Below are 16,313 nucleotides of genomic sequence, written 5' to 3' on the forward strand. Positions count from 1 at the left end.
GTCCACTGATGTTTTTCGAAGTGAACCACTATTATAGACTATGGGAACAGACAATATTCTACATTTTTTCTAAAGGTGATGGAAGATGTATCTAGAAAATCAAAAAATTGCTTGGTGAATGTATGTAGTTTCTGTCATGATTAACCATGTGACTGCCTGCGAGACATATGGTGAGTGCGGGTTAAGAACTAGATGATTTCCAAAATCATAAACGCAATGCATAGTGCCACTGAAACCATCAGTTTGCAAATGATAAGTTCATTTTGCCTCTTCAGAAACATGTAGCAAATGGTATATTAGACCTTTAAGAACCACCATCACTGTAAGAGCAACTACATTATCCTTTATAGTTTGATTTGGGCCAAAAAACAGAGTTAGCCTTGTGAAAAGAGTGTGTGCATGTGTGTGTCACTCAGACAGTGTTACACTCTTCTTTTACTGCTGTAATTTGAATCTTTGTACAAAATGTACAGTAAGTGTGAGACATGGAAAAAAGCAACATATACACTGAAAACACTTCTTATAGAGTCAGGCAAGGGGGCGTTTGGTACTCAAATCTCACTCACTTATTGCTGCAGCGAGTCTGAATTAGAAAATAAAATACAAAAACAAAAAAGTAAACATACTAAAATGTCATAGCTTAATATCTCCTCCCCCCCCCCCATCCATCCCACCCCACCCCACCCCACGTCCGTAACATTATATGAGATAGATAACACCTGTACCACATTTTGCAGAAAAAACAACCGGATCAGACCGGTTAGACATTAGAGTTTTTGATTCAAATTATGGCGTTTTGGGAAAAAAAAGTATAAAATGACAAATAAATAAAACAAAAATAAATACTTTGTGTAACAAAGTGGACCATTAGAGCACCAAAAGGTGGCCCCTGCTTTCATGTGATTGGATAGCAGGACAGGAAGTGTGGTACAGAGAGGGTTACGATTGGTCATTGTCTGGTGATGGGCGGCCTCTTTTTTTTGTTTTGTTAGTATGTCAGTTTGTAGAGCAGCTTTTTTTCTTTTCTTTTTTTTTTTTTTATAAAGAAATAAACATGAATACCATGGGAGGGGGATATGAACCCAATATCTGACTGTGCAGCTATCAAAACAATTTGTACACTTAATACATTGACAGATTTGCTGTCTTTTTCACTCTTTTTAGCAAAGGAATTTGGTTTTTGACGAAGAGACAAGCAATGTTTTTGCATTTGGATTATTTTCTCCTTCAGAGTTAAAGCTAAAAAAAAAAAAAAAAAAAGAAGAAGAAGAAAAAAGCCCCACACCCTGCCTCTAAAATGTTGACTATTGTTGTCGCCCAAAGAAAAGGCAAAGAAAACCTGTAAAAAGCAAACAAATATATATAAATAATATATTTACACATAAATATATATATTTATATATACTGTATATAATGTTTCTTGCTTTATACTACACAGCATCAGGCATTTCGTCTTGATTTCCTAAAATATAAACCAGAGGCAGGTTAAACGAATGAATATAAAAAACAGAGGGGGGAAGGGGGACGTGACAGACAGCAGCTCGCCCCAAACTCCACTGATAAGCAGTGCTAGTAAAAGTTGCGCTCGGTCGTCGATCCGACACCGGCGTTGCATTTTTTTTTTTTCGTTCTAGAGTTGTACGGGGAGGCCGGTTCTAGATCGGCACAAGGAAGGGGCGGGGAGGCAACATCCACCCAGAGTCTGATGAGCAAACAGGCAATCGGGGAGGGGGGGAGGGAGGGCAGAGTTGAAGGGAATCGACAGAGGCAGGGCAGAGCCAAACAGCGCAATGAAACATATCTTACTTACATCTTAGCTCATTTTACACGTACAGTCGTGATCAAGGCACAGGGAGCTTCTACAAGTTACTTTTTTTCTTCAATAAAGTTGTACAAAATAATACATTTTACAGTCTGTACAAGAATAATGATCCAGCAGAGAAATCAAAAGACAGACCAAAAGCCAGGCTAAAGGGGAGGAGAGGAAGTTGGAGGGGAGGAAGGGGGGGGGGAGAGAGAGAGAGAGAGAGAGAGAGAGAGAGAGAGAGAGAGAGAGAGAGAGAGAGAGAGAGAGAGAGAGACACTAGTCCATCCATTAGACATCCTTCTTGAGTCTCGCGTCATAACTCTGTCTTACCCTCGGTCTGATGAAGTCCCCACGTGTCAGTGTACAAGATTTTTTGCAGCAGGGAGGAGACAGACAGAGAGAAAGATAAGGGGAGGAGGGGAGGGAAAAGAGAGAAAGAGAGAGAGAGAGAGAGAGAGAGAGAGAGAGAGAGAGAGAGAGAGAGAGAGAGAGAGAGAGAGAGAGAGAGAGAGAGAGAGAGAGGAATGATACTCTGAAAACAGGAGAGAGCAACCGAGAAAACTGGAGGTTTAAAATGGTGCATATTAGCACACACAAACTGGGTAAACTAACAAACAGAAAAAGGTTGTATTATTACATACATATAAATTATATATATATATATATATATATATATATATATATATATATATATATATATATATATGAGTTTGGATTTTTTTTGCACTGCGTTTAGTTCACTGTTCTGCATGAATCTGGCATTGCATGCGCTCGCCTCTCCTGCGATGTATCTAGAGAAGCAAGCCATGTGATGGGTCTTGTGTTCAAGTCATTCTCCGCTCCACACGCAAAGCAACCTGGGGCAGTAAACGCTCCAAACCCTCCATTTTTGTTGGAGAAAAAAAAGAAGACGACATTTTGCTCTACATTCTGTTTTTTGTTTGTTTGTTTGTTTTTTTTTAAACGTACGGTCCGTCGTTTTGCTCTCAACCAGGGGGATCTGTCCACCTTTGGGGTGGGATGGGGTGTTGGGAAAGGGAAAATGGGGAAAAGTTGAGAGGGACACGCCAGGCTTGCACAGGCACTAAACGTTCAACAGGACCAAAACGGTGGAGGATAAGAATAGCGTGTGTATGTCTTGTGCGTGTGCATCAATATACGTAACGTGTGTTTAGGCATATGATCGGAAAAAAGACAAGTTTGACGTGTAACATACATAGGACTGCGGGTCAGGAGTTTAGCTGGACGCATGTCTGTATGTGTACGAAATGGCTTCCTTGTCCTGAGCAGTCCTGGACAGTTTTTTTTTCTTCCCTCTTTTCTCCCCCCCCCTCCCTCTCCCTCTCACATGTTTTGTTTTCCTCTCTCTCTTTTATTAACATTGGTAGTCCTTGGCTGTGTTAACAAGTCTTTTTGCCAAATATCACAGCCACGCTTTCATCAGTAACACAGTGCATCCCCTTGCCCCAGCCCCTAGTCACTCAGGATGGAGAAAGGCCATGTGTGTGTGTGTCTGTATGTATACATATATGAATATATATACATACACAGATGTGTGTGTGTGTGTATATGTATATATATACGTATATACATATACATATATATATTATATATATGTGTATATATATATAAAATATATAATATGCATGTGTGTGTGTAAGTGGTGGGGACTCATCAGTTTGAAGGTTTGTGGTTTGATATTGGGGCGTGATGTAGGGCAGGGGGGCCTAAAGAAAGTTCAGGTGGTGAGTTTGCGTCCCGTCATTCCTGCTGCGATCACAAGAGTTCGTACTGTCGTAGGTGCATGCGCTGGATGATGTCTCTGCAGTCGTTGAACACTCGGCGGATGTTTTCCGTGTCCACGGCGCAGGTGAAGTGGGGATAGCAGTAGTGCCGGCCGTCTCCACTCGCTGTACTGATCCTCTGAATAGACAAAACAAGAAAAACGGTAGTAGTTTTATTAGGACCAGCAACATGACATGGTTTAAATCGCAATGCAAGGAAGTCTGACCCTTGCAATTCACTTAAGTAAACATCCTATATGAGTTTATATATGTATAAACTAGGGGTGTAACGATATTCGAACCGAACCGAAAAACCGCGATACACCACCCACGATACGAATCGCGATACTCTCATGGCGTACCGAACACGCCCGCCCCGCCCCCTGCTGTCCCGGCTCATTGGACCTCATGTCTTATGTGTACACAACGAATACAGCGTTGCCTAACCACCATTAACCACATTTAATCGCAATAAGCTCAGTGTTTTGTTACATTCGATAATAAGCAAGGTGTAATCTTTCAAATTCTGTCTATTTGATCACGAAATTCAAACATTAAATGTCGTTTTGGCGCTCTTTGATGTGGCGTGACAGATCACCGTACTAGGCTCCTCATTTCAAGCGGCAGCGCGGAGCGCGAGTAAACGCGATTCTCTTCCTCAGTTACAGAATAAACATGAATGGACACCTGAAGGTATGTTGAAAGATACAGTATACTTACTGAAAGACATCATAACTCGTGTAATCGCTCAGTCAGTGTTTCAACAGCGGAAATTCGTCAATAAAACGCTTAGTTTTCCACATAGCTTTATTTACCTCAGGCAAGTCATTCAGTGTCCACAGCTTGTTGGTTTGCTAAGGAAATGAACTCTTTCACTAAATAAATGCACTATATTAGCCTATATATTATATTTTACTTAACCTGTTAATGACATCTTGATTATTTAATGTAGCCTATGTTTAAAATATCTGTGATGAAAATGACAGCAACTGTGTAAATGATTATATTTCAATAATAAATTAGAGTAAAAATGTTAATGTAAAAACTGCCTTATGTGCAGTTTACATGTTTTCATACAATTTGTTACTTGAGTGTTGATTATTATTATTATTATTATTATTATAATATCTAAAAATAAATAGCAACTGAATTTAGGCTAAAAGTCTAGGCTCTGTTGTTAAGCTTTAATGTTATAGTAATGTGCAAGTAAGGGCTCCTATATAGTTTACAGCATTAGCAGATAATTTTTTTAATCCTTGCGAAACGTTTACTTGTAATTGAATTAATTTAAAAGACAAGGACACAATTTGTTAATAATAAAAAAAAAACAATTTTAGCTTTCTAAACCCCCCCACTCCACCTAAATGAACCGAACCGAGACGTCAAAACCGGGGGACGTACCGAACCGTCAGTTTTGTGTATCGTTACACCCCTAGTATAAACTAACATTTAGGGTCATGAGATTTTTTGAAAAGTCTCTTATGCTCATCAAGGCTGCATTTTTTTGTGTGATAAAAACAAATACAGTAAAAACAATAATATTGTGAAATATTAAAAAAAGCTGTTCAATTTTAATACATTTTTAAATTAAATATTTTCCTGTGATGGCAAAGCTGGATTTTCAGCAGATGTTAATGCTATGATAAAAATGGTTGTAAAAATGGTTCTAAAATGTAAAAGAATAGCAGAGTCCACACCACAACTATAAAGATAACGATAACTATTGCAAAAGAAAAATTATTCCAGCCAATGAATGATGAAAGCATAGGATCCCATCCTGCTTTAAATATCTTGAGCGTTTAAAGTGGCAGACGACAAAAATGCAGTGCGCGCTTAGAATAAACAACATTAACAGGCCTATACCCTAGTCTTCAGTATCACATGATTCTTCAGAAATCATTCTAAAAAAAATTATTATCAATATTGAAAACAGTTGTGCTGCTTAATATTTTTGTGGAAACCATGATTAATTTTTTTTCAGGATTCTTTGATGAATAGATTTTTTTTTTAATGGGTATCTTTTAAAACATTATAAATGTCTTTAATGTCACTTTTGATCAATTTAACGCATCCTTGCTGAATAAGTTTCGATTTCTTAAATTAAATAGATAAGACTAACCCCCCTAAAAATGAAAAATACAGTTTCTTGGCCAGTACACACACACGGTACAGTATATGGTCATTTTTCCTCAACTACCACAGGTCAGAACTTCAGGACACAGTGTGATGTGTTGCCATGACGATTTTGGTCCCATACGAGAATCAGACTCACCAAGAACTCGTCTCGGATGAAATATTTTGCTCTCGTAACTCGTGGATCTTCCCCTTGCTCTGGTGTTGCTGTTAGATAGAAAGCAGATAGATCTAATTAATAACACAGATGCCGTGATATCCAAAGTTACCACTGTGTGGTTCAATTTTGGGTTGATACAAGAATTTGTATTCAATTCAATTATATGGATGAAAAACTATTCGATTTGACTAACCATCATCTGGTGTAGTGTAGCGTGCAAACTCTGGGAAATAATCCTCGATTTTTGATTTTCCCGCCAAAACCTTCTCAGCCAGCAAGTCCTGCTTGTTTAGGAACAGAATGACAGAAATAGTTCGAAGCCACCTGAAAAGGCAAGAGAGAAAACAAATGAAGAGATTTGGGGAAAAAAAAGGTACTCATACAACTACACTTTTATATTTTTTAAAGAAAATTAAGAAGTACACTCATTAACCCTCTTCTTCTCTACATGTGCAAGCATGTTTTAGGCACCCAAAAGGTACCTGTTATTCCAGATGTTCTTGAACAGGTTAAGTGCCTCCTGGAGTCTGTTGGTCTGATTGTCCTCTCTGAGCACCATGTTATAACTGCTGCTGGCTACCACGAAAATGATGGCGGTCACGTCTGTAACAGGAAGGAAAAGGATTTTAGCATACACTTTAAACCAGCAATGCAAACAATCCATCATAAACTTGCCTTAATTACAACCAGGGCCTGAAGTTTAAACTCGCCAAGCAGCAAATGAGAGCAAAAATTGGCGTTGGTGAGTATATGAAAGGGGGTTAATCGCCAGTTGGCCGGTAATATTTTAATGAATTCTAACAATGCAATATTGTGAGAACATAAATGTGAACGACGTTCGTAACAGTTAACGGGCCAGTGCAGCATCGTCACAAAAGATTGAGCCTTGCCAATTTAAATATTCAAGCGCATTACTCGAGCACTGTGTGGGAAGATTTCTGTGTGCAAACATCCAAAGCAAATTCATATCAAATTATGTCAACCCGTCTTTGGTAAACATAGTCGGTTATGTCTTTAGGGAAAGAAAACAGTAAACGTGTATCATCACATTAGATCTGTGCATTAGCTCTTAAAGTGTCAGCATCCTAATAGTCCTGCTCGGTTTAATTTATACAGTGAAGAATATGCGGTTATTTTACATTTGACTTCTTTATAACATTTCTGTATCTGAAAAGTGAATTTTAACCGGTATTTTGGTGTCATAACTGTGTTTTCACAAAAATAGCTTAAATGGCAAGTAAAAAATATTTATGGCTGGTAAATATTCTTAAGTCACCGGCCACCATTGATAGGTGTGGCAAAAAGTTAAGTTTTACGCCCTGATTACAACAAATTAATACTAATGAATAAACCAATATAATGGCCAGGCTAATAAGCTTTATGTCAGCTCTGTGAATAGATAAATGTTTTGTGTGAATTTTGAATAAATATGATCATTCATTTACATTGTACACTGTAATAAAAGTACATCTTCCCTTTAATATCAGCATTGGCCATTCAAAAACCCTCCTCAATTATAAAGCAATAAAAGCACAAGTTACCATTAAAACACTGGATCCATTTCCTGCGTTCGTCTCTCTGTCCTCCAACATCAAACATACTGCAGAAAAAGAGAAAACGCATCAGTCCAAAGCCCACAGACACAAAGGCATGGACCCGTTTACAACAAGCACTTATTGATGTAGTGTAACGGTGTCCCCTTTTCCCACCGAATTGTAAAAAAAGATTATGATGTTGACTGTTTATGTTTGCATGTATTTTTGGTTAAATATATAGTATATAAAAAATTGTTTTATATATATATATATATATATATATATATGAAGAGTTCAGATGCAAAAGCCTCTAAGTGCCATCTGACATTTTCTTCTAGAATGATCATTTTTATCAATCTCGTATATTTAAGTTCAGTAATTTCACTTAAATGACAATTAATAGGTAATCTTCATTGCCATTTAAGTGAAATTATTTTATTTAAATATACAAGCTTGATAAAAATGATCATTCTAGAAGAAAATTTCAGATGGCATTTAGAGGCTTTTGCATCTGAACTCTCCATATATATATATATATATATATGAAGGGCTTCTGGTCAAACTTACTGAAAATTAACTTTGTCCACTTGAAATCTTGTCTCAAAAATCCCGGAAGTCAGAACTCTGCATCGGAGCAAGTCCTGAAAGAGGGAGGCAACAAAGAGTTGACATCTTTAAAATCATACGCAATAAAAGAACAATGCCTTTTAAGAGGAGAACAAGAAAGGCCAGTGATATAAGCTTCAATATCAAGCATGTTTGAATCCCGGCATGTGGATTTTTACAGGATCTTTACGCACCTGATCAGTGGGAGTATAGTCGCTCTGTTTCACAGTGTCAATCCTGTCCAGGAAACTAAAAAGAAAAAAAGATATAACATTAACAACCGTCTAATATTTCTTCAATACTTCCTCATAATCAATAAGATAAGACTGATATGTTATTTGGAATTAAGAGTAATGAGTAAACAGAGAGCTGGATTTATTCCAAAACAAGTCAAGACAAGGAAGAAGTGTTTATTCATTGCCGAACAAGCACCTTGCCTCGGGAAAGCATCCATTAAAAGACATTACCACATGACTATATTTATTTATTTGTCATACCATCCATCCCTAATAATCTTTTTAAAAACTGTGATAAACCCAAGATATTTTATTGCAACATTGAACCAAAAGTTAATTTGCAATCAAACACAATATTCCTGCATCTGTATTTGCAAAACTTCACACACACGTTTTCAAATCACCACACGACACAAGTCGACCATGGAGGGGAAAAAAAAAAAATGGCAGCTGGTAGAATGTGCAGCTGTGGAATGAGCCAGCAGGTGGCGCATGTTTGTGTTGGAGATCAAAGCAGGCAGGGTTCTGAGTCATAGTGATCAGAGAGCGCTCAGTCAGACACTGCTCTAGTCAATGGATCGGCTCTAGTGGGAGGAAACGGAGAGGGGAAGAGAGGGCAAAACAGAAGGAGGGAGGGGGATCAAGAAACGCTGTCTTAGTCAAGCTGCTATCCGGTGAAACGGCTGCAAGATGGTGGGGCGGCTCGAACTCGCCTCCTGGTTCTGTGTGCGTGCAGCCGAGATCTTAGACACTCGTCAAAAATAAACATATGCAGAAAGCGATAATCCATGTCCCCAACGAAACGCTTCTCATTCAGAACTAGCTAAATTTTTTATAGAATATCAATCATATTTATAATGATGCTGACAAAAGACCATATAATAAAATGTTCTTTCTATAATACAATATTCTCAACAACCTTTTTTTTTTTTTTTTTTACAGTTTTAGTTCCAACAAACTGCTAACATATATATTTATTAGGGATGTGCGACACTATTCGATTAAAGATACTGCTGCTGCTAGTCAACTTTGAAATATAAAGCATAACATTAAATGTGCAAAAAAAAGTAAACAACTAGTATTTCCATTTAAATTACCGTCATGTTGTTACATCTCGAAATTAATATATTATTATTATTAATTATTTTGAAAAGTGTATATCTGAAAAGATCATGATGTAACTCCTCATTCTCTATACTGCAAGTTATGAGGGACAATATGGTATAACATTTTTAATTGTTATACCATAATCAAAAATTTACATTTTTAGCTTTCAGTATGAATATGTTAGCCCTCAGATAATATGAATAAGCTGGTGTGCTCCAAAACAATGACAAAATTCACATTTAGGAGATATAAGCATTCAAAACTTACAGTCCCTCGCTTCCACTAAAATAAATCACGGATTTTTATGACATCACCGCGGACTTAAGCTTCTCGTCACATCTTCTGTCCAATGAAATGCTCTCTAGAATGTAAAGCGTCCCGCCCCCTGTGCTACAAATACCACCTGGCCAAAGCGACCGTTGACACGTCACGGAGCAATATGGGTTGGAGATGTGCGTCCGGTTGCATTTTCCAACTGTACGTTGGTTAAGAATGACATGGCTAGAATTTATTCACATCTCTACTATTGAATCCAACATATCATTAGTGCTCGGATTCGCTTCCATGGTGCTGTCAAGTACGAATTGCAGTCTGTGATGTAAACGCTATTGGCTATTTAAAAAGGGGGAGGAGCCATTCAATATGTCCTGCCTTAGCTTCCTGTTTCAGTGGAAATACAAGGCTGCACGTTCCAAGGTACTTCAGTGGGCCTTCAAAGGAAAAACAGTCAACTAGTCGGTTGCAAAATGTCCGCTTAAACAGTATTGAAATTAGCCATTGTGCACATTCCTAATATGTGACCCTGGACCACAAAACCAGTCACATGGGTACATTTTTTGCAATTGAGATTTCTACATAATCTGAAAGCTGAATAAATAAGCTTCCCATTGATGTATGGTTTGTTAGGATAGGACAATATTAGTCCGAGATACAACTATTGAACATCTGGAATCTGAGGGTGCAAAAAAAAAAAACCTAAATATTGAGAAAATGGCCTTTAAAGTTGTCCATTTATGTTGGCGATTGTGCTGCATTCACTCACAAAAATAAATGTTTTATATATTTATGGTAGGAAATGTACAAAATATCTTCATGGAACATGATCTTTCCGCAATATCCTAATGATTTTTGGCATAAAAGAAAAATCGATAATTTTGACCCGTACAATGTATTGTTGGCTATTGCCACAAATATACCCGTGCGACATGTGACTGGTTTTGTGATCTAGGGTCACATATTTATGAAAATTAGGGCTGCACGATATTGAAGGAAAATACGATATGCGATAACTCATTAAATAATGCGATATTCGATACGATAATGCATAAAGTGTGTAAAATAAACTCAAATTATCTTTAAAGTATAATTAAAATTATATAACCAACATTACCTGTTCACATTCTTTTTGTGACAAGAAAACATCCCTAAAACTTCTGAAAGTGAACAGCAGTGTTTTACTGTGTTACTTTAACATCAGTGGGGTTTAGGGCTTCAGGAAGTCCTACATTAGGTTTATTTAACAACAGAAACTGAATAATCAAATATCAAAATTAGGGCTGGGGGAATTAACGCGTTAATCTTTGCGATTCATTTGAGATGTTTAACGCGTTAAAAAATAAAATAATGCAATTAACACAGCACTTTTTTTTTTCCGCCTCGTTTTAATGATTTCCTGTAGCGGCTGCTAATGAAAAGGCCGAAAATATGCCGTCCCGCCCCTCCGTGTTCGGCGATCAGGTTTCATTCTCGCGCAGCTTTCATGAGCGGGTCTTTTCCGCTCCGTGTGTGTGTGTGTGTGTGTGTGTGTGTGTGTACTGCTGCGCTGTGTTTGTGCTACGTGTTCTGCTCTGTCGTTCACGGCCCAAACGCTCGAATCCTGTACCGATCACGCACTGGAAAAGCAAAGTCCGCTCAAATAACGTGAAATTTCTCAGTAGTAGACTTCTGTTTGCTGAGCTGGTATAGCCATGCTGGGCAACAAGGGTAAAATGACCTGCTCTGATCACATGCTCTGGTAATAATAGCTTTGTAGGACTATATTTTATTTTGATAATTAGTAAAAAAATTAAATTAAAATTAAAATCTGTTAAATTGATTATGTTGATTGCTTATTGAAAAATAATAATATGTTGATATTGATGTTTAATATTGTTTTAATATAGGGCTATTTTCTGTTCCTTTTTTTTCCCGTGTTGTTTAATTTAATTAGGTGATTCTAAGTTTAAATATTGATGATTACAAGTTGGGGGAAATGCAATTAATTGCAATTAATTACAGCAAATTGTGCAATTAATTAGTTAATTTTTTTTAATCGATTCCCAGCCCTAATCAAAATAAAACACTGCTTAGTTTTCACTGTATTAATTAAATATATACTGATTGTTATTAAAGCTACAGAAGTTATTCAGCCGAGAGCAGCGAGTGATTTTCTCTTTGTCCGTGACCCCAGTTATTGCAAGCCGTTGCTATATACATAATCGCGATATAAACATTTGCAATATTTCGATAATTTCAATATATTGTGCAGCCCTAATGAAAATGAAACGGTTATAATATATATTACATAGTAAATGACTCATGAACTAGTTCCTTATAATAAATCATATAAAAAGACTCAATCACAAATCTGCATCTTAAAAAGTAAAAAAAAAAAAGAAAAGAAAAAAAGTCTCACAAAAAATTTCTCACAAATCTCCCAGCGAAAGTGTAACGCCTAAATCAAAGCATGAGGGAATCAGAGACAGTGAGAGAAATCCGCGCATGTGCACCCCCCCCCGTCCAAGTCCAACAGGAATGTAACATACAGGGTTGAAATGTGACAGCAAAGCTGTAGGTCCCACACACAGCGGAATGGACTGCACTAGTGTGTGTGTGTGTGTGTGTGTGTGTGTGTGTGTGTGTGTGTGTGTGTGTGTGTGTGTGTGTGTGTGTGTGTGTGTGTGAGAGAGTGTGTGAGTGAGAGAGAATGCATGCAACACTTTGCACAGTAGGCCGTACAAATGAAAGTGTGGCACGTCACATGGAAGAGGTGGCATAAACAGAAATAAAAAGAAGCAAACGATGAAAGACAGACAGGATAAAATGCAGACAGACAAGATGGCTGAGGCTTTGCACAGACAGTTGTATTGTGACCGCAGCCGTTGTCTAACACCATATCTCAATTATTGCCTTTCTTCCTATTAATAGAATGATTCCAACAATAGCCCAGCCAGCCAGCTAGCCAGACAGAATACAACTCATGCCCCTCTGGGTACAATAGTCGAGAACTGTCGTAATGCCAAGCAGAAGAGACCACTATAGTTGCGACAGAGTATATATAGCCCCTGCTTTCCAAATCCAGCCTCAACTCAAGTGGAATTGGAGAATTCAAACGGCCGCACGGCAGGAAGTTTGTGAAATTGCTGCGCGTCGATGTCTGCCAACAGTTGCAGAGATTCTGGTTTGGAGCAGTGTATAGCACAGACACTTGAAAGCATGTGATAGATGTTAAAAGTCTTAACACACAAGATGGATATTAGCACATATTGAGTTGTTCTTATAGCATGCAGTGTAGATGATTAGGCAGCAACTTCAATTAAAATGAAATTGTAAAAACACTTCAAGCAGTAAATGGATGGTCTGGCCAAACACACACACACACACACACACACACACACACACACACACACACAACGCATCACATGAGTCATATGACTTGGCCTACACAGAATTTCTGTTCAGCTCCCTTTATTTATTATATAAAAAGTATGCAGCTCACTCATGCTTTAAGCAATTCACTGCAGTAACAATGCAATAAAGCAAGTAAAAGTGTAGCAACATAACCAAAAAAAGTGTAAAATTATATATATATATATATATATATATATATATATATATATATATATATATATATATCATATTTTTGTCCCATCAACTTGACCCTCAAAACATAGCGTAAATGCTGCCTGTTAAGAATTTTGGATGGATCTAATTGTTTTATTAAACTGCATCTTACTAAAAAAAAAAATACAGCCTTAAAATGTGAAGTCAATTAAAAAATGTTAATCAATTGATTATTACTTAAGATTTATCTTATTAAGATGATAACAATACAGATTGCAGCAAAGAGTTGCTTGTAAACCCCCCTTTTATTTTTACTTTGTCGTTTTTAGCTTCCCTTTTTATACTTTCATCTCTGTTGCTTTCTCTAAACTATAATTATTATTTTTTTTTGCTATAATGCTTGTTGTAACGCACACAGAGACTCACACAGAGACTCACACACACACACACACACACACACACACACACACACACACACACACACACTTAGACGAATCTAACAAGAATTTACAGACAATGTTTTTTAGGGAAAAATGGAATTCCTGATATTAATTTAAATCATGAATTAAATTAAATAGTGCGGCGCCATTTGTAAACCTAAATATTCTTAAATCACAAAAACTGTCTGTCTATGACAGCAATAATATTAGATTGATCCATAGCAACTTTTTAATGTTTAAAATGCATTCTGGACTGAACAGAAGACCGAGTTTGAGCCAAACAGCTGTTCTGGGAGAGACGCCGATGGCACCATTTAGTCATTTATCAAATGTCCAAAATATTATATTTTTGGTGCATTGCTGTGTTAAGTGGTTACAGTGCTAAAAATGATTCAGACCTGCACAAACTTCTACAGTTGATAAAAGATGGCAAACAGTATCCCAAACAAACAAAAGCTTTACTGATGATTAGAAACTATTACAGACACGAGTGTGCGACGTACAAAGAGTACGTGATATACACAAACTGCCTGGTAAAAATTTAAAGTGCACGGGTAATATCATAAACATGCAAAGTCACTTACAACGCAATCACCCGTTTAATTTACTTAAAATGCTCAATTTAATTTACAGACTGAAAAACGTTTTGCAATGTTTTCTAACCGTTTTAGACTTGAATAAAGAGAGAAAACCTGCACTTTATCGCATCGCAGGACGTGCGATGTCAAGTCTAGGGATCGTAGTTGATCGGTTCCGGTTCTGAACGCATGTGATTCGTGGATTAATTGCAAAGTTTAATCATCACGGAGTGACAGTTTTTAAGTCCTGTCAGTTTCAACAAGCACGAGAAGACGGGAACCCGCGCGCTGTTTTCTGAGCTGCACACACAGACAGAATGTGAACACCGCATTCTGGCCTCTTTCTCCTCTTTTGAGCTTAAACAGACACGTGCACGCAAAATTAAGTCAAAATCCCTGTCTCAGCGAGTATCCCCGTAAACACAGTCAGTTATGCGTTATAAACAATTGAGAAAGAAAACGAACGCATGTTATTTTGGACGCGTGCATTCGTCTTAAAGTGAACGCTGCCTCGTATACTCGCAGCTTTTTGTGTCACCGATGTTAATCAAACAACAAAAGAGAAAGAGAAAATCACTTTTGTAGCTTTAACACAGATAAATTGTATTAATTCTATTTAATTTATACAGTGAAGACTTTTACACCTGATTATTCAATGTCTGTACCTAAAATACAGTTAGATTTACCTGAAAAACAAAGCACTGCTTTATTTCATTTGTATGTTCTATTGTATTTATCTATGCTTGTAATTTGTTTATTATTTTCTATACAATCTCAGAAAAAAAAATAAAAATAATAATCACCCCAATCATTCTAGAATGATGAATTCTTTACAAATGGAGCCATTCAAATCATCTGGTGAAATTGTTTTCATATCGCAATATATATCGTAGAAAAACAAAATATAAAAATGTCAGTTTTTTCCCAATATCGTGCAGCCCTAATTTGCAGTCACCAAAAGCAGCTTGAATAAAAAAAAAAATTTGTATAGTATGTTTTATACGAAAAGTGAATAAATTATAAGTACATATAAAAAAAAATCATTAATTAATTTCTGGAACTGAACAACTGAGTACTATTAATAATATTTAAAAACAAAAATATTTACATTTACAATGGACCACAGCATGGAGCATTTAAAAAAAAATACACTTATTTAAATTATTAATAAAAAATTAAATAACGCAAGTCTCCTGATGACTAAAAAGTAAAGCCAAGAAGAAGAAAAAAAACACATGCATAGAGAAAAATCTATTCACAGAGAGTGCCGACGGTGTATTAACATGGAAAAGCTGATAATATCCTCATCGCTTACTAATCTGGTTAATGTTACAGCTCATCTAGTTAACAGTCGAGTATTAAGAGTGTGGATTAGGCAGCTTCCGGGGCCGATACAGCAAACACTCTTTAGGCTCAGTGTGGGCCGCGTATGTGTGCGTGGCACGATACGGTACAGAGGATATCTAACGGCAAGCCTTTCAGAAACAACAACATGTGGCGTTCAACAACAAACTTTTATTGTTTAAAAAAAAAAAAAAAAAAAAAGTACTTGCATTTTATTTTATGTTAATTTTTTTTATAATAATACAAAGGAAATACAAATAATAATAAAAATGAAAAAAGTTCAGCATTTCAAATTCAACTTACAAAAAGCTACCAATATTTATCTCCGCAAATGTTAATTCAGCGACAACTTGGAATTAATCGATAGCCTCCACCGCATTTTCTCTCTCTTACACACACACACACGCACACTTCTGTAAGTTTGCAACGCCAGAGTAAGGGAGCAGCAGAAACCGGGAGAGAGGGAGCGGTGGAAGAGAAAGAAAAGAGAGAAGGCTGTGTCTGACATTACAGCGGCGCTCCAAAAATAGCTCCCTGGCGCCCTGGCCTCCAGCTCGGTTGTCATAGCGACAGAACCACAGGCGCTATAAATAGACTATCAGCTCCAAATCTTGTGTGACTGGAGAGAGGCCAGAGAGAGGGAGAGACAGACAGAAAGAGAAAGAGTGAAGAGAAAAAGAAAGACAGAGGGAGGGAGGGAGTGGAGCGATAGAGAGAGAGAGAGAGAGAGAGAGAGAGAGAGAGAGAGAGAGAGAGAGAGA

The 16,313-nt window shown here is 37.2% G+C and overlaps 1 protein-coding gene across 4 annotated transcripts in view; it reads right to left on the reverse strand.

The window, feature by feature from the left end:
- Positions 1–323: 323 nt before the first annotated feature.
- gnas (GNAS complex locus) overlaps positions 324–16,313 on the reverse strand; it is a 39,040-nt gene continuing 23,050 nt past the window's right edge. For all 4 annotated transcript variants that reach the window (XM_084426510.1, XM_084426511.1, XM_084426513.1 and 1 more), the window contains exons 6-12: positions 8,220–8,274; positions 7,987–8,060; positions 7,426–7,484; positions 6,367–6,487; positions 6,078–6,208; positions 5,864–5,931; positions 324–3,730 (exon numbers count right to left, since the gene is read on the reverse strand). In XM_084426510.1, coding sequence (XP_084282636.1) covers positions 3,584–3,730; positions 5,864–5,931; positions 6,078–6,208; positions 6,367–6,487; positions 7,426–7,484; positions 7,987–8,060; positions 8,220–8,274 — 655 coding nt within the window. In that variant the 3' untranslated portion in view covers positions 324–3,583. The remainder of the gene's footprint in view (positions 3,731–5,863; positions 5,932–6,077; positions 6,209–6,366; positions 6,488–7,425; positions 7,485–7,986; positions 8,061–8,219; positions 8,275–16,313) is intronic.

This window comes from Rutilus rutilus (genome assembly GCF_951802725.1).
Source record: "Rutilus rutilus genome assembly, chromosome: 12".
Classification (NCBI taxonomy): domain Eukaryota; kingdom Metazoa; phylum Chordata; class Actinopteri; order Cypriniformes; family Leuciscidae; genus Rutilus; species Rutilus rutilus.